The sequence below is a fragment of the Carcharodon carcharias genome, chromosome 14, assembly GCF_017639515.1.
Source record: "Carcharodon carcharias isolate sCarCar2 chromosome 14, sCarCar2.pri, whole genome shotgun sequence".
Classification (NCBI taxonomy): Eukaryota; Metazoa; Chordata; class Chondrichthyes; order Lamniformes; family Lamnidae; genus Carcharodon; species Carcharodon carcharias.
The window spans coordinates 93,389,802-93,413,503 of NC_054480.1; the positions used below are offsets into that span (position 1 = coordinate 93,389,802).

General features: G+C 43.2%; 1 protein-coding gene across 6 annotated transcripts in view; it reads right to left on the reverse strand.

The window, feature by feature from the left end:
* The window catches only part of LOC121287405 (E3 ubiquitin-protein ligase arkadia-C-like), a 129,937-nt gene that overhangs the window by 18,115 nt on the left and 88,120 nt on the right, over positions 1–23,702 (reverse strand). For 5 of the 6 annotated variants that reach the window (XR_005945185.1, XR_005945186.1, XR_005945187.1 and 2 more), the window contains one exon: positions 11,449–11,547. The exons of the other annotated variant lie outside the window; for it this stretch is intronic. Coding sequence is in view for 2 of the 5 variants with exons in the window: in XM_041205248.1 (XP_041061182.1) it covers positions 11,449–11,547 (99 nt within the window). In the remaining 3 variants the exon portion in view is untranslated. The remainder of the gene's footprint in view (positions 1–11,448; positions 11,548–23,702) is intronic. 6 annotated transcript variants of the gene reach the window in all.

Below are 23,702 nucleotides of genomic sequence, written 5' to 3' on the forward strand. Positions count from 1 at the left end.
CACGTGGAAGACCCGCATCAAGCTAAGGAGTGGGAGAACTGACATTGCAGATTTTAACCAGATACAGAACAGCTTCAGGACCAGCAGAGAAGACTAGCAAGGAACATGTCAGTGCCTTTCTCTACACCATAGGCTGCAGCGCAGGTGACATAATGGTCAGACATGGCATAAATGAAGACACAGCAACCTAGGAAGAAGTTATCAAAGCCTTTGATACTTATTTCAGTCTTCAAAAGAACAACATTACAGATAGAGTAAAATTCAATAGGGGCACCCAAAGACCGGGAGAGAGTGTAGATTCCTTCATTAATGATTTATATCAATTAGCTGAGAATTGCCAATATGGAGCTCCAAAAGACGGATTAATTGGGGATCGCATTGTTGTAGGAGTCTTAGCAAAGACTTTATCAGATTTTCTGTAGTCGAAGGCTGTGCAGAAAGCAAGGCAGGCAGAAGTCAGAAAACAAAATCAATTGTTTATTTGAGGCAAAAAAGAAATCTCGTGGAGAAAAATGACTGTGACAATGCAGTTTATAACATATAGAAGAAACAGCGCACCCAAGCCAAAACAAGGAAGAAGTTAAGAGGGCGCCATAATGGTAGCTGCCATTATTCAGTGTTCTCGCTGTGGTGGGAAAAGAATATCCTGCCAAAAATGCAAGAGCAGCACCATTTTAGATTGGTACACCACAGTAAAAAGCTCCTAACAGAAATAAAAAGAGAAACAACTAAAACCATGTACCATCCTAGAAGTTGAACAAGAAAAAGATAATGAAGTGCGATTCTTGGGAACTATTGGAGAGTAGATATTAAGGTCAGCGGACATAAAACAAACTTCAAATTAGACACTGAAGCAGGAGTTTCAATTCTTTCAGGCACAGAATAGTTACTAAAACAAGACTTCCTCCAGCCATCGACCATAAGACTCCATGGTCTGAGCGGCATTCAGCTGAATGTCAAGGGACAGTTGATTGCTAAACTCCAGTACAAAGGAAAAGAAATCACAGAAACTTTCTACGCAGTCCACAAACAAGGATATTCACTGGTAAGTCAGAAAGCTTGCACAGATCTACAACTCATCTATAAAAAGTTGATGAATTGGAAAGACCAGAAAAATCAACAGAATTCAGGACAGAATTCCCAAAACTATTCAATGGTCTGGAAAAGACTGAAACCAGTGCTCAGAAGCAGGAGCCCCAAAACCCAACAGAGCTACGTAAAAACCTGGAGAAAACCGGGAAGAGCATTTCCCATGGACAGCAGGTGAAGGAACCACAAGGACGAGCATCAAGCAAGAAACCAAAAGATGAACATGTCCAAGACAAACAACAAAGATGTATTGAGAAGCCTGAACAGGACGTAAATTTCATTGATGACTTAAAGCCTCATTGACTACAAAATTCCAACCAACAACAACGAATGAAATCCAACAAGCACAAAAGGCATATGAAGAAGGTGCTAAATTTGATAGTTCTGCAAAAATGGATGTCCAGAATATGTTCCAAACAATCTCATCCTGAAACAATACTTTGAGCAACAAAGACATCTCAGTGTTGTGGATGACTTTCTCATTTATTATGAGAGGTTGGTGCAGTTCTCAAATTCGAGATCTTCAGAGAAGAACAGAGGGACACCCTGTTGGGACAAAGCGTCATGCCAGAGTGTGAAATTCAGTCCGGTGGCCAAGGATCTCAAAATCACCACAGGAAACACTTTTGAGCTGCATCATCTGTACAATCTATCATCAAGAGCAAAAAGACCCGTCGATGGTATCCTCATTCCCATCCAGGCCATGCAAATGTCTTGGAATGGACCTTTGAGTTCAAGAGGAAGGCTTTTTAAAAATTAATTAATTGGGTGTAGGCGTCGCAGGTTGGGCCAGCATTTATTGGCCATCTGAGCTGCCTTCTTGAACCGCTGCAGTCCGTGTGGTGTAGGTATACCCACAATGCTGTTAGGGAGAGAGTTCCAGGATATTGATCCAGCGACAGTGAAGGAACAGCGATATATTTTCAAGTCAGGATGGAGTGGCTTGGAGAGGAACTTCCAGGTGGTGGTGTAACCATGTATTTGCTGCCCTTGTCCTTCTAGATGGTAGTGGTCGTGTGTTTGCAAGGTGCTGTTTAAGGAGCCTTGGTGAGTTCCTGCAATGCATCTGGTAGGTGGTACACACTGCTGCTACTGTGCGTCAGTGATGGAGGGAGTGAATGTTTGTGGATGTGGTGCCAATCAAGCAGGCTGCTGTGTCCTGGACAGTGTCAAGCTTCTTGAGTGTTGTGGGAGCTGCACTCATCCAGGCAAGTGCAGAGTATTCCATCACACTCCTGACTTGTGCCTTGTAGAGGTGGACAGGCTTTGGGGAGCCAGGAGGTGAGTTACTTGTCACAGGATTCTTAGCCTCTGACCTGCTCTTGTAGCCACAGTATTTATGTGGCTAGTCCAGTTCCATTTCTGGTGAATGGTAACCCTCAGGATGATCATAGTGAGCGATTCTGCAATGGTAATGCCATTGTATGTCAAGGGGATATGGTTAAATTCTCTCTTGTTGGAGATGGTCATTGCCTGGCACTTGTGTGACCCGAATGTTCCTTGCAAATCCTCACGGTTGTTGATTATTACACTCGGTTGAGGTTAAACATTTTCATGGTACCTCTGAAGCAGTCATTAATTCATTAAAAGAAATGTTTGCCATACGTGGCATTTCAGACAATGGTCTACAGTGTGCGAATGAATGGTTCAAGAAACTTAAAGATTATGGATTTGTCCCAAAAGGAAATGAAAGAGGCATAAAAATGGTTAAAGCTTTATTGAAAAAGAATGACGATATCAATTTCTCACTGTTGAGTTATCATTCCCACACCATTGGTTTGGCTCCATCAGAAAATCTGACAGGATGGCGACTACGGAATCAACTTCTGTTCTTCCACATGCGTTTATTTCTAAAAACAACTGACATAGAGAGAGTAAGAGAGGAGGAGGATGAGCATCATGCAAATGAAACCAGAAACTACAATCATTGCCATAGCGTGCATGATTTATCAGAGCTCCAACCAGGTGAATCAGTCTGGATCAGAGTCAAGAAGGCCAAGTACTGGGAAAGACAAAACCTGAGACCTTATCTTGTAGAGATTGAAAATGGGAGAGTGAGAAGGAACGGGAAGTGCACTTATGTCCACAAGAGAATGTCCATCACTGGAATGGACTTACTACCCATACAATCAGAAAGAAAACTTGAACTGAGAACCAATAGTCTCTGGTGATTTACAAAATACTCGACAGAGTTCAAGAGAGAACATGCAGCATTTGAATCCTATACAACCCCTGAGAGCTGAGAACAAAGTCAGTGGCGATTTCATGAATCTCCCTATGTTTATTTCAAGAAGCTTGATGAAGGCAGAGACTTCAGAGGGGGTGGCGGGGGGAAGGTGTAGAACAATGAAAATAATGTCTTAAGTAGAGTCAGAAACTTGGAGGAGGAGATGTAGTACGAAGGGATAATGTTAAATATGTAAATATATAGTCTACATCAGCAGTGACATAAGGTCAGGTGATAACAGAGCATGGAGTGAGACAGTTCTGTGTAGAGCCTCAATTTAAGTCTGATTTGTGCATAGTATTAAGTTCAATAATAGGTAGAATTTACAAACACCTGTCTCCAGCAGTATCTGTAAGTCAAGATCATGAATAACCCCATCTAAGTACCACAATAATGAAATCAGAGGTAACATGCAGCTGGTGCTCACATATGAGGGAGAATGCCCATCTACCCACCACCCTCGGTGCTAAAAAAAAAGCTGCCTCGACAGTTGTAGCAGAGGAAATGGGTTTCCCTTACTGGTACTGAAAGCACTGCAGCACATTTGTGAGGACAATTGTAAAGCTCAATGGCATGGACACAGAAGGTGCTGTTGGTCATCCACTGCAGTCAACCACATCCCCAGTCATCTTGACTTGCCCAACACCAGGAGCAGATGTATAAGACCAAGAGAGTGGGGCTGACCAAGAGAGTGGGGCTGACCAAGAGAGTGGGGCTGACCAAGAGAGTGGGGCTGACCAAGAGAGTGGGGCTGACCAAGAGAGTGGGGCTGACCAAGAGAGTGGGGCTGACCAAGAGAGTGGGGCTGACCAAGAGAGTGGGGCTGACCAAGAGAGTGGGGCTGACCAAGAGAGTGGGGCTGACCAAGAGAGTGGGGCTGACCAAGAGAGTGGGGCTGACCAAGAGAGTGGGGCTGACCAAGAGAGTGGGGCTGACCAAGAGAGTGGGGCTGACCAAGAGAGTGGGGCTGACCAAGAGAGTGGGGCTGACCAAGAGAGTGGGGCTGACCAAGAGAGTGGGGCTGACCAAGAGAGTGGGGCTGACCAAGAGAGTGGGGCTGACCAAGAGAGTGGGGCTGACCAAGAGAGTGGGGCTGACCAAGAGAGTGGGGCTGACCAAGAGAGTGGGGCTGACCAAGAGAGTGGGGCTGACCAAGAGAGTGGGGCTGACCAAGAGAGTGGGGCTGACCAAGAGAGTGGGGCTGACCAAGAGAGTGGGGCTGACCAAGAGAGTGGGGCTGACCAAGAGAGTGGGGCTGACCAAGAGAGTGGGGCTGACCAAGAGAGTGGGGCTGACCAAGAGAGTGGGGCTGACCAAGAGAGTGGGGCTGACCAAGAGAGTGGGGCTGACCAAGAGAGTGGGGCTGACCAAGAGAGTGGGGCTGACCAAGAGAGTGGGGCTGACCAAGAGAGTGGGGCTGACCAAGAGAGTGGGGCTGACCAAGAGAGTGGGGCTGACCAAGAGAGTGGGGCTGACCAAGAGAGTGGGGCTGACCAAGAGAGTGGGGCTGACCAAGAGAGTGGGGCTGACCAAGAGAGTGGGGCTGACCAAGAGAGTGGGGCTGACCAAGAGAGTGGGGCTGACCAAGAGAATGGGGCTGACCAAGAGAATGGGGCTGACCAAGAGAATGGGGCTGACCAAGTGCAATCCATCTCCACTGTCATCAACTCTCACACAGGTGTTTCTTGTGTGCACACCTTATCAACTCCCTCACAAACATCCTGTTATATCCCAAAACACACTCCTTTTGTATTCACCCCACACTGTGGTATATTGCTGGTGAGACAAAAAAAATAGAAACAGGAACTCTACTCAGTTTATTGAATTGCACAAATCCTACTTAATAAGGGACAACAGCACCCGACCTCAGCACAGAACAGTTCTGGCTAGCAGGGAGCTATTGTAATACAAAATTGGCATTCCTGCTTTTGGTAAAACTTCCCTAGCAGAGAAGCACCAGCTATCAGCAGGCTACACATTCTATTGGAGAAGCAATTCAGAGCAAGAGGCAGATGTTTGCTTTGTTATCAAGTATGATATTGCAAGAAGTTTGGACACTCTCTCTACGGGCATAAACAATCGCCTCATGATTGCATACCTGCCTCTTGAAAAAAGTGTGCAACAATCATCAGTGCATACACCCCAACAATGATGAATCTTGAGGATATTAAAGACAAATTCTACGAGGACCTGGGCAGAGCTATTGCAAATACTCCACAGGAGGACATGCTCATTCTGATGCTTCAATGCAATACTAGGAGCTGACTATCAGGCTTGGAATATCCTGGGGAAAGCGAGGTGTGGGGAAATGCAACAGTAACTGGCGTGCTTCTCACGAGATTTTTCACCTGCTGGAATATGTCAATCACCAACATCATCTTTAGACAGAAGGCCAAGAACAAAAGCACTTGGATACATCCAAGATCTAAACACTGGCTTCAGATTGACTTTATCATCATCCAGCAGAGCAACATAAACCTGGCGGTCATACATCTTTCAAGAGAGGAGTGCAATGCTCTACAGACCACAGGATGCTGTGTTCCAAGACAAAATTTACTAAATCATCGAAAAGGCGGCCAACTAGACGCCCAGCAAAGCTAGATGGGGAGCCAGTGGCAAGTGGTAATGTCACCACACTTTCAATCCAGAGGCTCAGACTAATGCTCTGGGGACAAGGGTTAAAATCCCACCATGGAAGCAGGTGGAATAATTAATAAATCTGGAATTAAAAGCTAGTCTCGGTAATAGTGACCATGAATCAATTGTTGCAAAAACCCATCCTGTTCACTAATGTCCTTCAGGGAAGGAAAACTTCCATCATTACCTGTTATGACTTACATGCGACTCCAACCCCACAGAAATGTGGTTGACTCTTAAGTGTCCTCTGAAATGACCTAGCAAGCCACTCAGTTTTATCAAACTGCTAAAAAGGAATGAAACTGAACGGACCACCTGACATTGACGTAGGCACTGGAAATGACAGTGGCAAACCCAGTCCTGCCAACCCTGCAAAATCTCCTTATTAACTTCTGAGGGCTTGTGCCAAATTGAGAGAGCTATCCCACAACAACAAGCAACAGCCTGACATGGTCATGCTCACAGAAATCGGACCATACAGACAATGTCCCAGACACCACCATTATCCTTCCCTGGGTATGTCCTGACCCACTGACGGGACAGATCCAGCAGAGGGGGCGGCACAGTGGTATACAGTCGGGAGGGTGTTGCCCTGGGACTCTGACTCTGGACCCTATGAAGTCTCATGGCATCAGGTCAATATGGGCAAAGAAACCTGCTGCTGATTATCACCTACCACCCCCCTCAGCTGATGAATCAGTGCTCTGCCATGTTGAACATCACTTGGAAGAAACACTGAGGGTGAGAAGGGCACAGAATGTATTCTGCGTGGGGATCTTCAATGTCCATCACCAAGAGTGGCTTGGTAGCATCAATACAAACCAAGCTGGCCAAATCCTGGGTCTGTGGCAGGTGGTGGGGGAACCAATAAGAGAAAAAAAAACATACTTGACCTCATCCTCACCAATCTACCTGTCACAGGTACATCTGCCCATGACAGTATTGGTAGGAGTGACCACCGCACAGTCCTTGTGGAAATAATGTGCTGTCTTCACATTGAAGATACCTTCCATCTTGTGTGGCACTACCATCATGCTAAATTGGATAGATTTCAGACAGATCTAGCAACTCAAGACTGGGCATGCATCAGGCGCTGTTCACCATCAGCAGAATTTTATTCAACCATAATCTGTATCCTCATGGCCCAGCATATCCCCCACTCTACCATTACCACCAAGCCAGGGGATCAACCCTGGTTCAATGAAAAGTGCAGGAGGGCATGCCCGGCAGTACTAGGCATACCTAAAAATGAGGTATCAACCTGGTGAAGCTTCAACACAGGACTACTTGCGTGCCAAACAGTGGAAGCAGCATGAAATAGACAGAGCTAAGCGATCCCACAGCCAATAGATCAGAACTAAGCTCTGCAGTCCTGCCACACCCAGTCATGAATGGTGATGGTCAATTAAACTACTCGCTGGAGGAGGAGGCTGCACAAATATCCCCATCCTCAATGATAGGGGAGCCCAACATATCAGTGCAAAAGACAACACTGAAGCATTTGCAATCACCTTCAACCAGAAGTGCTGGGTGAATGAGTCATCTCGGCCTCCTCCGGTGGTCCCCAATATCACAGATGCCAGTCTTCAGCCAATTTGATTCACTCCACGATGCATCAAGAAACAGCTGAAGGCACTGGATACTGCAAAGGCTATGGGCCCTGAAAATATTCCGGCAATAGTACTGAAGACTTGTGCTCCAGAACTTGCCTCGCTCCTAGCCAAGCTGCTCCAGTACAGCTACAACACTGGCACCTACCCAGCTATGTGGAAACTTACTCAGGTATGTCACATCCACAAAATGCAGGACAAACCCAATCCAGCCAATTACTGCCCCATCAATCTACTCTCGATCATCAGCAAAGTGATGGAAGGTGGTGTTGTCGACAGTGCTAACAAGAGGCACTTCAGCAATAACATGTTCACTGCTACTCAGTTTGGGTTTCATCAGGGCCACTCAACTCCTGACCTCATTAAAGCCTTGGTTCAAGCAGGGGGAAAACTCACCGCTGGTTGGAGTCATACCTAGCACAAAGGAAAATAGTTGTGGTTGTTGGAGGTCTGTCATCTCAGCTCCAGGACATCACTGCAAGAGTTCCTCAGGGTAGTGTCCTAGGCCCAACCATCTTCAGCTGCTTCATAATGACCTTCCTTTCATCATAAGGTCAGAAGTGGGGATGTTCACTGATGATTGCACCATGTTCAGCGCCATTCGCGACTCCTCAGATACTAAAGCAGTCCAGGTCCAAATGTAGCAAGACCCGACAATATCCAGGATTGGGCTGACAAATGCCAGGCAATGACCATCTCGAACAACAGAAAATCTAACCATCGTCCCATCACATTCAATGGCATTACCATCGCTGAATCCACTGTTATCAACATCCTGGGGTTACGCATTGGCCAGAAACAGAACTGGACTAGCCATATAAATACTGTGGCTACAAGAGCAGTCAGAGGCTGGGAATTCTGCTGTGAATAAGTCACTTCCTGACTCCCCAAAGCCTATCATCTACAAGGCACAAGTCAGGAGTGTGATGGAATACTCTCTGCTTGTCTGATGAATGCAGTTCCAACAACAAATGAGAAGCTCGATACCACCCAGGACAAAATAGCCACTTGACTGGCACCCCATCCACCACCTTCAACATTCACTCCCTCCACCACCAATGTACTGTGGCAGTAGCGTGTGCCAACTACAAGATGCAATTCAGGAACGTACCAAGGCTCCTTCAAAAGCACCTGCTAAACCCACCTCTACAACCTACAAGGGCAACAGATGCATGGGAACACCACCACCTGCAAGTTCCCCTCCAAGCCACCCATCATCCTGACTTAGAAACATATCATTGTTCCTGGGCTAAAATCCTGGAACTCCCTCCCTACAGCATTGTGGGTGTATCGGCACCACAGAGACTGCAGCAGGTTTCTCCAGGGAAATTAGGGATGGGCAATAAATGCTGGCCTAGTCAGTGACACCCACATCCTGTGAAAGAATAAACGTGGAAACTGGCGCCTGCAGAACACTGTGAACTCAGGCTCAGATTGAGAAGCAGCCATCCTCCAAAGAAAACCGAAGTGATGAAGTTGAAGTGGCATGGTCAATCTTCAAATTAACAGTCCCAAAAGCTGCCAATAATGTCCTGGGTACACAGAAAAGAAACCATAGAGATTGGTTTGATGAAAACAATGAACCAATTAAAGAACTGCTACAGAGGAAAGTGCAGCATAAGTAGCATGGCTGGGAAACTAAGATACATCCACTGCTAAGACACTCCAGAAGAGCAAAAGGAACCTGTAACAGAAGCTGTATGGGATGCAAGGCACATGGTGGGCCAAAAAAGCCAGGGAACTTCAAGCCTTAGCTGATGAGCATGAGATGAGGAATTTCTCCCTCATGCAGCAACTCACCAGTTCTCAGTACCGAAGGGGAATCTCTCCCAACAGGCATGGCATGCTTACCACAGGCCGGGAGGAAAATGCACATGAAGGAACTACCTGGGGAGCGAACTAAAGTGGTGGCATTGCTTCCTTCAAACTGCAAAGAATACAGCCAGCTAAGAATAAAAGATAAGCTAGAAAGACCCAGCAGCCCCAACAAAATCAGACAATTCATTGTCACCCACACTGTGGAAAGCCATGTGGATCTGCAATTGGTCTCCACAGCCATAATGGAACACACAACAGATGACTGTATATACAAGAGAAACAGCCATCTCTGGTAATGAATGGAAACCAATGACAATTATTCAAAATCAATTTTTTTTGCCATAAAAGAAGATTCACTAGATTTGAATGAAAACATTTTATAAAAGCTGTCAGATGAATTAAAAGAAGACATTATTATTGATTCTGTAGCCGAAGATGTTAACAATCTGTACCCTACACAGAGTAGCTCCAGATGAGATGTGCCACCATGCAAATATAGACCCAAGGAAGCAGCAATGATGACGTTTCTACGTGAATCCTAAGAGCACATTGTCATGGAACAGGATTGATAGCTAGAAAGCTGCTTTCTGCAATGATAGATGCTCAAACTATAACATGCACATTTCAAGGAAATAGAGGGCTGTAACTTCTGAGCTCCAGGGCAATGTAACTGGGGGGCACCCCAGGAATGCACTGGGGAGCCCTGCTCACACCAAAGAAGTTCCAAGGTTTGCATAGCAATTGCCCAGGAAGTGCAAACTTCTGATGGGCAATTGCCCTGCACTGGGAACCATCCGAAAATTTAACTTACAAATTTTGAACAATTCCAACTGTCTTAAGTCAACAGTTACACAGAAAAAGTTAGAAGAATGAAAACCACTTTTAGCTTCTAGGTAACTGTTGTACAGACCCACACGATCCCCCACCCCCCCCACCACCCATGGGAATCCCCTGCACCACCTCCCCCACCGACTACTACCCTCCCCCTAGAAGACACCCCCAACTCATCCCTCACCCACCCAACTCCCACCCATCCCAATTACCCGCCCCCACCCCCCAAGACACTCCCACCACCCCCCGGCTACTCTTTCCAACATGAGACTCCCCCAACCTCTGGGGACTCACCCCACCTCTCAATCACGCCACCCCCCCGCCAGCCCCGTACCTCCCCTCAACCCCTGACTAGCCCCCCAGGCCCGACACCACACGAATGCCCAACCCCCTACCCCCACCTGACCCCATCCCAAGAGTGCCCAAAACCCCAACTCCAGCCCCCCGAATGTCTGATCCCCTTCACCCTCCCAATCGAGAGCCTGACCACCCCCCCTAACCTAGCGTCCGCATCCCCCAAGTGCCAGACCACCCCCCCACCCCCGGAAAGCGAACGCCCAATGCCCCCCCCCAACCAACTAAGTTTCCGACACCCCAGCCCAACCACCCTCCCAACTTAGTGCCCAACCCCCCCCCAAATTCTAACCACTTATCTGACAAACCTACCTTCTCCTTGGCTGGACCTTGAAACCTACCTGAATTATGGCAGCCAGTGCTATTAAAACGGCTGCGTGGCCTCCTTCCCTCTGACTCTCCAGTACTCGACTAGAGGCCCAGGGAACATGCTGACCTGCATAGTTTTTGCCCAGCCTGAGTCAGATGGTCGGGCAAAACAGGAATGAAAAATTTTTAATGTGAAAAGTAGGAGCAGAATGGCAATTCAACTCTGATTGCCACTCTGAGGGAGCTCAGGCCCGGATTGGTTATTCCTCAAATAATATCGAACCCATCAGATGTAAACCTGCCTTTTCAACTCAGGAGGAAATAGAGTACCATATTCAATAACATAAATAATTCACAAGGCCAGACTCTTGACAAAATTTGTATTCCAATTTTACACATGGACAACATTATGGAGCTCTTTCTAGAGTGAGATATTTTGATCTTGTTAAAGTCTTTCGTGAAAGGGCGAGAAATCCTGTATTTAAAAAAGCACATTATTGTAATAATGACTGCAAATGTTTTGTGCATCTCTGCTAGCTGCTATTAAATGCATCTCTAATACAAGGCCTTTACCTGGTAACCCCTGTGCATTGTGACATGGCTTTGCATGCCTCGCAGTCCATGATGGGGAAAGACTTGTAAGTGTGGGTGCATGAAGATATCAGGCATCACCTGGTATAATGAGAGAAATGAGTCACTGTAAATTTTCCACAGCCTCACAGCTATACATTCAAACACACAAAACATTCAGCTAAAATCTAAAGATATAGAATACAGTGTGCAGCATTGGGCTCACAAAAAGGAAGGCTATTGGAACTTAAGAGGGAGAATAATTCAGTAGGATGCTGTCTAGAATGAGAAGATACATATGACAGACCTAAAATTGGATCCTTTTTCTTATTTCAACAATGCAGATTAAGGGGCAATACAATAGAGGTATTTAAAATTATGAAGAGATGTAATAGTGTAGACAAAACAAGGGTTCATAGATTGAGAGTTTTAAAACTTGAGGCAGGAGAACAGGATCGAACATACCTATACAGTAAATGAAAACAGAAAAATGCTGGGAATCCTGAGCAGGTCAAGCTGCATCTGTGAAGAGAGAAACAGAGTTAATGTTATCAACCCAAAATGTTAACTCTGTTTCTCTCTTCACCTGCAGGGGATTTCCAGAACTTGGGTTTTTATTTGAAATTTTGCTTTTGGATTACCTGTAAGATAACAATTTTGTTTAAGAAATGTTCCCAAGAAATGCCTTACTTATAACGACTGTGCTTCGTATAAAATATCAGAACTTCTAATGAGATAACACTGCTAAAAAGAATATGTTATGGTACAAATACAACGTTTATAAGTTTATGCTTTAGAACTGTTTAATTTAAGGTAAAATACAGTAGTGAAGGGAGTCATATGAGTTGCTTTGAATACTGCTTGACAAGAAGCCTGGATGGTTTGGTTGCTATGGGGACAGTGAGGCCCAGGTTGTTTTACTGGGAAGAAGGTGCACAATGTTCATACCTGTAGACAATGGGAAGAGCTTTTGTCTCAAAGTTGGGTAGGCTGTTAGTCTCCAAGTCTCAGAGGGAGGTGTGAGGAATGTCAAGCTTTATAAACGGTTATGCTTTAAACTGACTAATAAATTCCAAGATAGAATGGAGGTACAGGAGTCAGAAGATAGTTAATCAGCATTTCTACCTGGATAAAGGGCAATGTGATTCATATTGATACAGAGATGGGCTTTGAGAGGAAGAGGAAAGACATTATGATATTGGGAGCAGGTTTGTTAAGAAATCTCTGAACCTCAGACAGATCTTCAAGGATGAGCACGAGAGCGAGGGCGCGTGAGAGCAAGCTAGAGTGCACATGTGAATGAGCGAGTGTGCGAGCGAGGATTAGAAGTTATCTGACTGGAAAAGGGAAAAGGAAGCACGCCATCGGGAGTGGAGAATAGCTTTGGGCTGGTGCCTGGAAAATGAAGAGTCCACTTAAGGGACAAGTAAAGTATAACCATGGAGGGAGATTTTCAGTCATTTCAAATGTTAAATAGGGGGTGTTTTGTGTAGTTTAAAGTGTAGGCTGCCCACAAAAATGGTGCTTAGTTAATGTCGCCTTTAGTTTGTTTATTACAATAAAAGCCTTAAAACTTGAAATTTTGTTGAGATCTTTACAGTCGATCACTGGAATTTCAAATATCTTTTTAAAGTTATCAGTCTCTAGGGGGATAGTAACAGTTAATATATTCAAGGACTGCTGCTTGTTTTGCAGAAACAGCATGTTACACAGGTGACAACTATGCTTGAAACTTTTATTATTCAATCTTTATAGTTAGTAAAATATACTCTGAATGGTGCCACCATTACAATCTCAGAACCCAAAGCAACCAATAAGAAACTAAATGGAAATTCTGCAGCTGTTTTGCAATATTCAAATTTCAAGGGATGCCCTTTAGGGTTGTTGGAAATATCTGATGAATAAAAGATGCGGAACAGTTTAATCTTTCTATACATTTTATATACTTTGGCCCTTACTTTAAAACTGATAACCTTTACTATCCATTTGATTTAGTTAAGAGTTAGTTCCCCCCGCTACTATACACAGTTTATTCATGTGAAGGGCATACATTTTTCCATCCGCTTAAGCTGGCTGAATAAACATTATCATCTAGGGTTACGAGTTTCACTATTTCTCAGATTTCTTACAAATCCCTTTCCAAATAGTTTAAAGTGAGAGATTGTTGTACTTCCACCCTCCAAGAGTGTAACTGCAGACCTGGGAGAAGTCCCATGCAAGATTAACTTGCTATAAAGTGAGAATTCATCAATTCCCTAAATACAGCAGCTGATAGGTGCAGAGGGGACTGTGCCTAGTTTTACATATTGTTTGATCTGGGCTGCAGTGCTTGTAAGATGTATGCAAAATGTCTTTGCACTAAGTAATGTCAGCAGCTTTCACCAGAGAGAGAGGCAAGAAGTAATTGGTGGAACTGTCAACAACAGCTCCACCTTCCATCAAACCAAAGCCTACTGAATATTCCTAATCTTCTGAAACTAAGTAAACCAAATATTTGGCTAACAAAAACAGCTGGAAAAACTCAGCAGGTCTGACAGCATCTGTGGAGAGGAACACAGTTAACATTTTGAGTCCATATGACTCTTAATCAGAACTAAGGAAATATAGAAATGAGGTGAAATATAAGCTGGTTGGAGGGGTGGGGACAAGTAGAGCTGGATAGAGGGCCAATGATAGGTGGTGGCAAAGAATAGATTGCCAAAGATGTTCATAAACAAAAGAACAAAGGGGTGTTGAAATATTTGGCTAGGTTGGCAAATGTTACTGGTTCTGCTTACTCCAATTACAATACATGGAATGGAAGTATGACAAATTGATCTGCAGTTGCCTGCGCTTGTTTGTACATGATCGTAGAACAGATATAGCACAGCAGAAGGCCATTCAGCCTGTCACGTCCATGCTGGCTCTGTGCAAATCAACTCAGCTCGCCCCACTCCCCTGCCCTTTCCCTGTAGCACTGCAATTGTTTTCTCTGCAGAAGCTTATCCAATTCCCTTTCGAATGTCACAGTTGAATCTGCCTTTACCACACCCTTAGGCAGTGCATTCCAGATCCTAAACATTGACCGTGTAAAAACGAAGGAACTTAGGAAGTGTTGCCATTGATTCTTTCACCAATCACCTTAAACCTGTCGCCTCTAATTGAAATTTTCACAAGAATATATACATATTCTGTCATCAGAAAAGATATCAAAAGAAAAGTCTTTGCATAAAAAAGCTATGTATAAAATAACTTAGCAAAACTGAAGCCCGTGGCATAAAAAGGGGTGTAGCAGCATGGATACAAATTTGGCTAAGGGTTAGAAAATAGAGTTGTGATGAACGGCTGTTTTCTGGCTGCTGCCCAGCTTTCAGTCCTCGAGCCACTGATGTTCTTGATATAAATTTACGACTTGGAAAACTTGAAAGTGTAATAAACAGTGAGGAAGATGGTCACAAATTTCAAGATATAGGCAGGTTGGTGGAATAAGCAGGTGCACGATAGGTAAAATTCTATGTGGAAAAGCGTAAGGTGATATATTTGGTTGGTGGAATGAGGGGAGACAATGTAAACTAAATGGTATATTATTTTATTCATTCACAGGCATAAATGCATTACTGGCATTTATTACCCATCCCCAATAACTCTAAATGGGATGACTTGCTGGACCAATTCAGAGGGTAGTTAAGAGTCTCTACCACATTGCTGTAGGTCCAGAATCATATATAGGCCAAACTAGGTAAGGTCGGCAGATCTTGTTCTCTGAGTGATATGGATGAGCCAGATGGATTTTTATGATAATCCAGTCACCATTACTGATGCTAGCTTTTTATTCCAGGTTTATTTACTAACTGAACTTAAATTCCCCAGGTGCTCTGGTGGGATTTAAACTTTTGTTTCCAGATCATTAGTCCAGGCCTCTCAGTTACTAGTCTAATAACATAACAACTATGCTAGCATTCCCTCATTTGAAAGAGGGTGTAAGAAGAGAAAACCTGGACAGCAGTTGCACATAAATCTTTGATTTGTGGCAGGGCAGATCAATAAAACAAGTTAAGAAAGCCTGTATCATCACAGGTTTTATAAATAGAGGCATGGAGTACGAAAACCAGCAAGTTATTCTAAATTTATAGAAAACACTCGTCTAGCCCAAGCTAGAATGTTGTGTCTAATTCTGGGTATCAGGCTTTAGGAAGGAAGTGAAGGCTTTGGAGAGGGTGCAGAAGAGATTTACTAGAATGGTTCCCAAGTATGAGGGAATACAGTTATGTAGTTAGATTGCAAAAGTTGGTGTTCTTCTTCTTAGGGTAAGAACACAGAGCAGATTTGATTGAGGTATTTAAAATCTTAAAGGCTTTAAATAGTGTCAATAAAGGGAAACTGTTTCCAAAGGCTGAAGGGGTAATAAGCTGATTGACAGATTTAAGCTGATTGACAAAAGAACCACAGGCAATCTTTTTTAAGCAACGAGCGATTAGGATTTGGAAAGCACTGCCTAAAACAGTAAAATTTATCATGTGGCATATACGGGGAATGGATGATGCCAGATAATCTAAAATGCAGGTTAATGGAGAGTTCCATTTAAACAATGGAATCCAGCACAACACTTGTAGCATGAACTAATCTGCAAATACCCAGGAAGTAAAGAACAGTACTCTTTTTACTTGTACATTAAAACATCACTGAATCTTTATAGTGCAGGAGGCCATTTGGCCCATCAAGTCTGCACTGGTTTTCTGAAAGAGCATTTTACCTAATCCCACTCCCCTGCCTTATCCACGTAATCCTGCACATTCTCTCTTTTAAGATAGCAATGCAATTTCCTTTTGAACACCTTGATCGAACCTGCCTCCACTACTCTCAGGAAGTTCATTCCAGACTCCAACCACTCTCTGGGTGAAAAAAGTTTTCCTCATATCACTTTTACTCCTTTTGCCAATTATTTTGAATCTGTACCCTCTAGTTCTTGATGTTCTCTCGAGTGGGAAGTTTCTCACTATTTACCCTGTCCATATCCCTCAGGATTTGGAATACCTCTATCAAGTCTCCTCTCAGCCTTCTTTTCTCCAAGGAAAACAGTCCCAACCTGTCCAATCCATCCTCATAGTTAGAGTTCTTTATAGCAGGAATCATTCTTGTGAATCTCCTTTGTAGTCTCTCCAATGGCTTCACGTCCTTCCTCAAGTATGGCGTCCAGAACTGGACACAGTAATCCAGATGAGGCCTAATTAGTGTCTTATACAGGTTCAACATGACCTCCTTACTCTTGTACTCAATACCTTTATTAATAAAACTTAAGATACTATATACTTTATTAACTGTTCTCTCAACATGCCCTGCCATCTTCAATGACTTATGTACATATACACTGTTCCTGCACCTCCTTTAGAAGCTGACCCTTTATTTTGTACTGTCTCTCCATATTCTTCCTGCCAAAATGAATCACCTCTCACTTTTCTGCATTGAACTTCTGCCACTTGTCTGCCCAATCCACAAACATGTCTATGTTCTTTTGAAGTTCAAGACCATCCTCATCACAGTTGATGTTTCCAATCTTTGTATCATCTGCAAATTTTGAAACCATGCCCTGAACTCCACAGTCTAGGTCATTAATGTATATCAGGAAGAGCAAGGGTCCAATACTAACCCCTGGGGAACTCCACTACAGACCTTCCTCCAATCTGAACCACTATTTATCACTACACTCTGTTTCCTGTCACTCAGCCAATTTCTTATCCAAGTGCCCACTTTCCCTTTTATTCCATGAGCTAGAATTTTGCTTGCAAGGCTGCGGTGTGGCACTGCATCAAATGCCTTTTAAAAATCCATATAGACCATATCCACAGCACTGCCCCCATCAACCTTCTCTGTTACCTCCTCAAAAAACTCCAAGTTAGTTAAACGTGATTTTCCCTTAATGAACCCATGCTGGTTTTCCTTTATTATCCTGCACTTGTCTAAGTGATTATTGATTTTGTCCCAAACTATAGTTTCCAGAAGTTTCCCTACCACTGAAGTCAAACTGATTGGTCTGTAGTTGTCAGCTTTATTCTTGCACCACTTTTTGAACAAGGATGCAATGTTCGCGATTCTCCAGTCCTCTGGCACCTCCCCGGTGTCTAAGGAAGACTGGGAGATTATCACTAGTATCTCTGTAATTTCCACTCTCACTTCCCTCAGTACCCTTGGATGCCTCTCATCTGGTCCTGGTACCTTATATATTTTAAGTAAAGACAGGCTTTTTAAAGCTTCCTCCATCTCAATTGTAAATTCTTTGAGTGTACCAGTTACTACCTCCTCTCACCTCAGCCTGTGTAGCATCTTCTTCCTTTGTAAAGACAGTTGCCAAGCATTTATTTAATATTTCTCCTGCCTCCATGTGCAAGTCCTCTTTTTTTAATTCCTGATCGGCCCTATCCTTTCTTTTACCACGCTTTTATTATTTATATGCTTATAGAAGACCTTGGGATTCCCTTTTATGTTGTTGCCAGTCTCTTTTCATGCTCTCTCCTTGCTTTTCTTACTGGTTTTTTCACTTTCCCTCAAGCCCTTCTACATTCAGCCTGATTCTCGATTGTATTTTCTACCTGACATCTGCCATACATGCACGTCTTCCTTTTCATCTTTACCTCTATTGCTCTAGTCATCCAGGGCACTCTGGAGTTATTTGTCCTAACTTTCTACTTCAAGGGAATATACCTTGACAATGCCTACAATACTTTTTCTTTGAAGGTAGCCCATTGATCAGCCACCGTCTTATCTGCCAACATTTGATTCCAACTCACTTGGCTCAGATGCATTCTCATCCCATCGAAGTTTGCTTTCCTCCAATTAACTATCTCTGCTCTGGATTGCTCCTTGTCCTTTTCCATAGCCAACCTAAACCTTATTATACAATGGTCACTGTCACTTAAATGCTCTCCCATTGATATTTGATCCACTTGGGCAAATTGAGCTACATTTTCCATTTTGGGCTGACATTGCTTTTGTAAAATGCTGAAGTCGCCATAGGTGGCAGTTTTCCTTTATTCTTCTCATGGGATGTAGGCATCACAGGCAGGACCAGCTTTTGTTGTCTATTCCTAATTGCCCTTGAACTGAGTGGCTTGCCATTTCAGAGGGTAGTTAAAAGTCAACAACATTGCTTTGCATTTGGACTCACATGTAAGCCAGAATCGATAACAATGGCCAAAATGGAAAATGTAGCTCAATTTGCTAATCAGGGAGAAAGCCCATCACTTGCATCAGGATCAAAATTATAAACACCAATGAAGATGGACAATCGACTGCCAAAATCCAGCCTCTAGCAGGATCCCTGTGCACTGGGTAAGGTTGTAGTTTCTCCTACAGCCTTGAAACATTGGTTTCCTCCCATGTAATGCTATTACAATCTGAAAACTCAGGCCAGCTCCAAGATTTTCCGGTGTTTTGATGTATGACATGTTTCCTGATTTCGTGAGGGAATCTGTTCATGGGGGCTTCCAAACTGGCTTGCCGCTAGGCTTCACATTGCTGAACTTACCAGGTTACCAGGAAGCAACATGCAACCTGGCCTGGAGAATTAGTGAACTCTTGGTGTTACTATCAATTAATCTACTTCACCTGGCCTGCCAATAGAACTGTTCTTCAATGCAACTGAAGCTTTTCCCTAAATTACTATTCGGTTTCATCCTTCTTGTTCCTACTCTTATCAAGCACCATCATTTAGACAAATCTTTTGTTTCTTTATTATTCTGTGAGGGACTAAGATCTTGGTCTGTATATCTTTCTTATAAAATATATAGAAATATGCTCATTGCTGTCTCTAAAAAAATTTAAAACTGGACAAAGACCTAACATGGCTGAATCTATATCCGTCTGAGCCTTGAACAAAAAAAGCTACCTGGCAGTATCAGGAAACTCACACTTCATTATCTCTGAAAAACTACTAACACCACATTGTGGGCCGCACAGACCAAATTCAAAGAGATACACAAAGGCCATCTGCATTTCATAACCCAGCCGGCCAACAGAAGTCTGCTCATCTGCAAAGACAAAGGGTCCCGCTCCCTTCCTTTCAATTCGTAATGGTTGAGACATTCAATAATCTTGAGGACCCAGATGAGGTATACACACCGTTTGTCAAAGACAGTGTGAAGACTGCTGATAGAAGAGACCTTTTTTTGTTGAAGCTTTTCATCTTGCACTCATCAGGACAATTCACAAGAAAATACCAATGTCAGGGGAAACAACATATTTATACTGTATGAAAAGAGAGAGTGCTGATTGGTAGAGGTGTTGTTGTGGAGAATGCACCAGCTGATGACTGACAGTTAACTGCCAAGCATTGTTTGAAATGCAGCAGTAACACAAGTGGCATTCACCACTAACAGAACGCTGCTGTCCAGCTAAAACCATATCACACAAATAAGCAATACGGTGTATGGATTTCAGTGTTAGTGTGATGCAAGGTATGTAGGCTCTACGTCCCAAAGGCTGGACGGATCATATCGAACAGCGTGGCCCTTCCGCAGTTCATAGCAAGCAAGGTACAGACTGCACCCAACCAGCCTGTGCTTGAAAAACGCAAAACAGAGTGTCCAATATTAGATGCAATTCCGCAATTGGACAACATTTGCTAAATAATCCTGTGTGCTAGGAATTACCCTGACAACCAATTTAAGATTGTCATTTGGGCATGCAGTGTAGTGGATCTGCATGTACCAGAAGCTACCTACATTAATACACAGAGCAGACCTAAAGAACATGTACAGACTGTTTCAGCTAAATATGCTTACAGAAATGACTCAGCCTTGAAGGCTTTGGCACAGACTTTCCAGGATAAGCAGTGTAGATGGGACCAGGTGTCCTGGACCAGAGCTCTTTGTTTGTGGTACTGCTAGTTAGATGACAAAATGGCAGACTAAGACTTTGCAGTACAGCAAGGCAATATTACTGGTTCCACAAACCAGAGACCCATGTCATACGACTCCCACATCTTCACACTGTAGTTGTTTGGTAATACAGAACTTGAGTATTGCTGAAAAAAGATTTTTTTGTTGAAGCTTTTCATGTTGCACTCATCAGAACAATTTGCAAGAAAATACCAATGTCAGGAGAAACAACATATACTGTATGAAAAGAGAGTGTTGATTGGTTGGCAAGTGGACTCTGATTGGTAGAGTCGTTGCCATGGAGAATACACCTGTTGACGGTGACTGACAGTTAACTGCCAAGCATTTTTGAAATTTAACGCAGGCAGCTTGACTCTGCTTGGTTAAGAATTGCCCTGGGGAATGAACCAACAAATGGTTTTCACATTTCTGTAAGCCTCTCTCATCATGTGAAGTCAACAAGCCAGAAACGTGAATTATACAGCATCGGTTTTTAGCTCGCCGACCTCCAGGAAGAAATACCTCATTGGGCTTTGATTCTGGACTCTGGAACTCACATGAAACAATATTTTTTTCTCTGTGATCTCTGCACTGTAAACCTTTCCTTTCACTATCCTTCTTTTACTGTACGAGTACAAGGGAAGCAATGTTGCGACCCTTCTCCCACGTTTTAAGTGGGTGCATCTTATCTCATGTTTACAATGGAAAACTGGATCACACCAAAGCTGAGGGGTTGGGAAATATGCCACTGCTTATAAAGAAGGAGGCAAATCAAAACCCCCTTTCTGTTTACGGATGGGTGATGAGAGGAGAAATTAGCACTGTTTGAATTATCCGCCCATCTGTCCGTAACAGATACTGGTAGCTCAAATCTGGGAATACCCATTTGAATTTGACCAGAGTCCAAGTTTAGACACAAATCAATTGGAAACCAAAAGGGAAAAATCTCAAGTGGCTGGAACAAATTTAAAAATTTTTAAAAACACACAACTTACAACAGCAAGTTCCTTTTCCCTTAACACTAAGAAAATGGCAACATTTGATGCCCAGGTGTGGGTTAAGCAAGGAGATTTGAACGGTGAAACTTTAGCAGCCCTTAGCACAGAGTAGCTGAATGCTGTAGCTAGAGAGGTACAGTTAAAGTTACCCAGTAAAGTGACGAGAAATGAACTGATTCAGTTGTTGGTAGAACATTTGGATCTCATCATCTGGATCCGAGAGAGCAGTTAGATGAGCTAGGAAAGCTCAGAATACATCTAGAATTTAAGGAGAGGGAAAGAGACACAGAGAAAGGGAAGATCAGGAGAGAAAAGGAAAGAGTGTAAAGGAACAGGAAAGGGAAAGAGAATTCCAGCTCTGAAAGTTAGAAATGGAGCTAGCAACTCTTGAGAGAGACACCAGATAGCTGGAAGCTGCGAGGGAAAATCCCTCGTCCTCCACCCTAGCACAGGCATTCTCTTTTGTTCTTCCTAACCTTTCCCCTTTCACTTGCTCAAAACTTACTACATTTCTCTTTCCTCAGGTCTGACGAAGTGCCATCATCGACCTGAAACATTACTCTTTCCACTCCATAGATGCTGCCTGACCTGCTGACTATTTGCAGCATTTTCTGTTTTTGTACCATTACATAAATTTGTTAACAAAAAAAATGTTTTTGATAGATTTATTTTGAAAGCTGGATCCTCATTTCACGTGAAAGATCCAACTTCTTCCTCTTATAGTGGTTATAGTGGATTGGAAGATAAGTACAGAAGTTGGTCATTCTGCCTCTCAACTCTGCTTCACCATTCAATCAAATTACAGCTGACATGTACCTCAAACCAATTTACTTCTGTTTGTTCCATGTCTTGGGATACCCAACAAAAACTTATTGATCTCAGTCTTGAATACTTTAATTGATTCCTGGCATCCACAGCCTTTTAGGGGAGCAGGTTCAAGATATCCACTATCCTCTATGTGAATGATGATTTTGGATTTTTCTCTTAAATGGTCTAGCAGTGATTTTAAAAATTATGCTCCCTTTTCTGGATTCCACTACCAGAACCTGTCAAAGTAGGAGTGAATTTGTGACTGTCAACTGCTAGCATAGCAGAAGATCTACAGATACTAATGGATAATGAATGAATGAATGAATGAATGAATGAAGTGGTGAAAGCTTAGGGAATGAAAATGAATGTAAAAAGGACAAGTTATGAAGAAAAAATGCTGGGAAAGTAGAGGTCGAGATGAATGGTCAACAGTTGGAACAGGTATCATAATTTAAGGACTTAGGAAGCATCTGGTCAGAAGATGGTTACAGCTGTAAAGAAATCAGAGCTAGAATAACAATGACAAAGAATGTATTCTCCAAGAAATAAGAATTTTTTTAGCAAAGAACAAGTCGAGATCTTAAGAAGGGAATTATCAAGATAGTGATTTGGAGTGTCTTGTACAGGACTGAAATGTAGACCTTGAGAAAAGTGATTATCCAGAGACTAGGAAGTTGTGAAATGTGGTTCTGGAGAAGGATGGAGTGGGCCAGTTGGAGAGAACAGAAAAGCAAGGAAGTAGTTCTCAGGATGATGGAGGAGAAAGGATTATTAGTGAATATCAAGAGAAGACAACAAGGTTGGAGTAGCTATATTCTAAGGCATGAGAACTTGCTGAAGGGGGTGACTGAAGGAAGATTAAAAGGATGTAAACCATGAGGGAGAAAGAGAATGATGGTATTAGGTACCTTCACTTTGAAAATGGAAGACCCCTACGAGAAACTGAAAAGAAAAGCACAAGGCCATGAGCTGTAGAGAACTGTGCAGAAGAGCTGCCCTAAGACAGGTCATATCTAGTATCTACCAGAAGAATCTGCCATCAGTTTAAACAACCCAATCCAATCATCCCTCAACCTTGTGTACTTAAGAATCAGTCTATGCAACCTGTCCTCATAGCTTAACTCTAAGTCCCCATATCAATCTGGTGAATCTGTGTGGCACCTCCTCCAAGACCAATATATCCTTTTCGAGGCTCGGGGCCTAGAACCGGATAATGGTTTGGCCAAGGTTCTGTGCAACGGAGCATAACTTTTGTATTCCAATCCTCTCATAGTCTTTTTTCTTTAGGTTGTACACTATACAAAAACTTTCAGCGATTTGTCTACATTGACACCTAAATCCCTCAGCACCTCCAGAGCCCCTTGCCATTTAGAAAATATTTCCAATTTGACTTTTCGAATCCAAAAAAAATTTCTCACATTGAATTCCATCTGTCACATTTTTCCCCACTCACTTTGTCTGCTTATGTCCCTTTGCAATGCCCTCCATCTACACATTTTCTGTGCTCCTAACTTAGTGCAAACTTGGATATACAATTCTTTATTCCTTCATCCAAATGTGGTAAAAAGCCAAGGTAATATTAACCATCTAGGGTGCT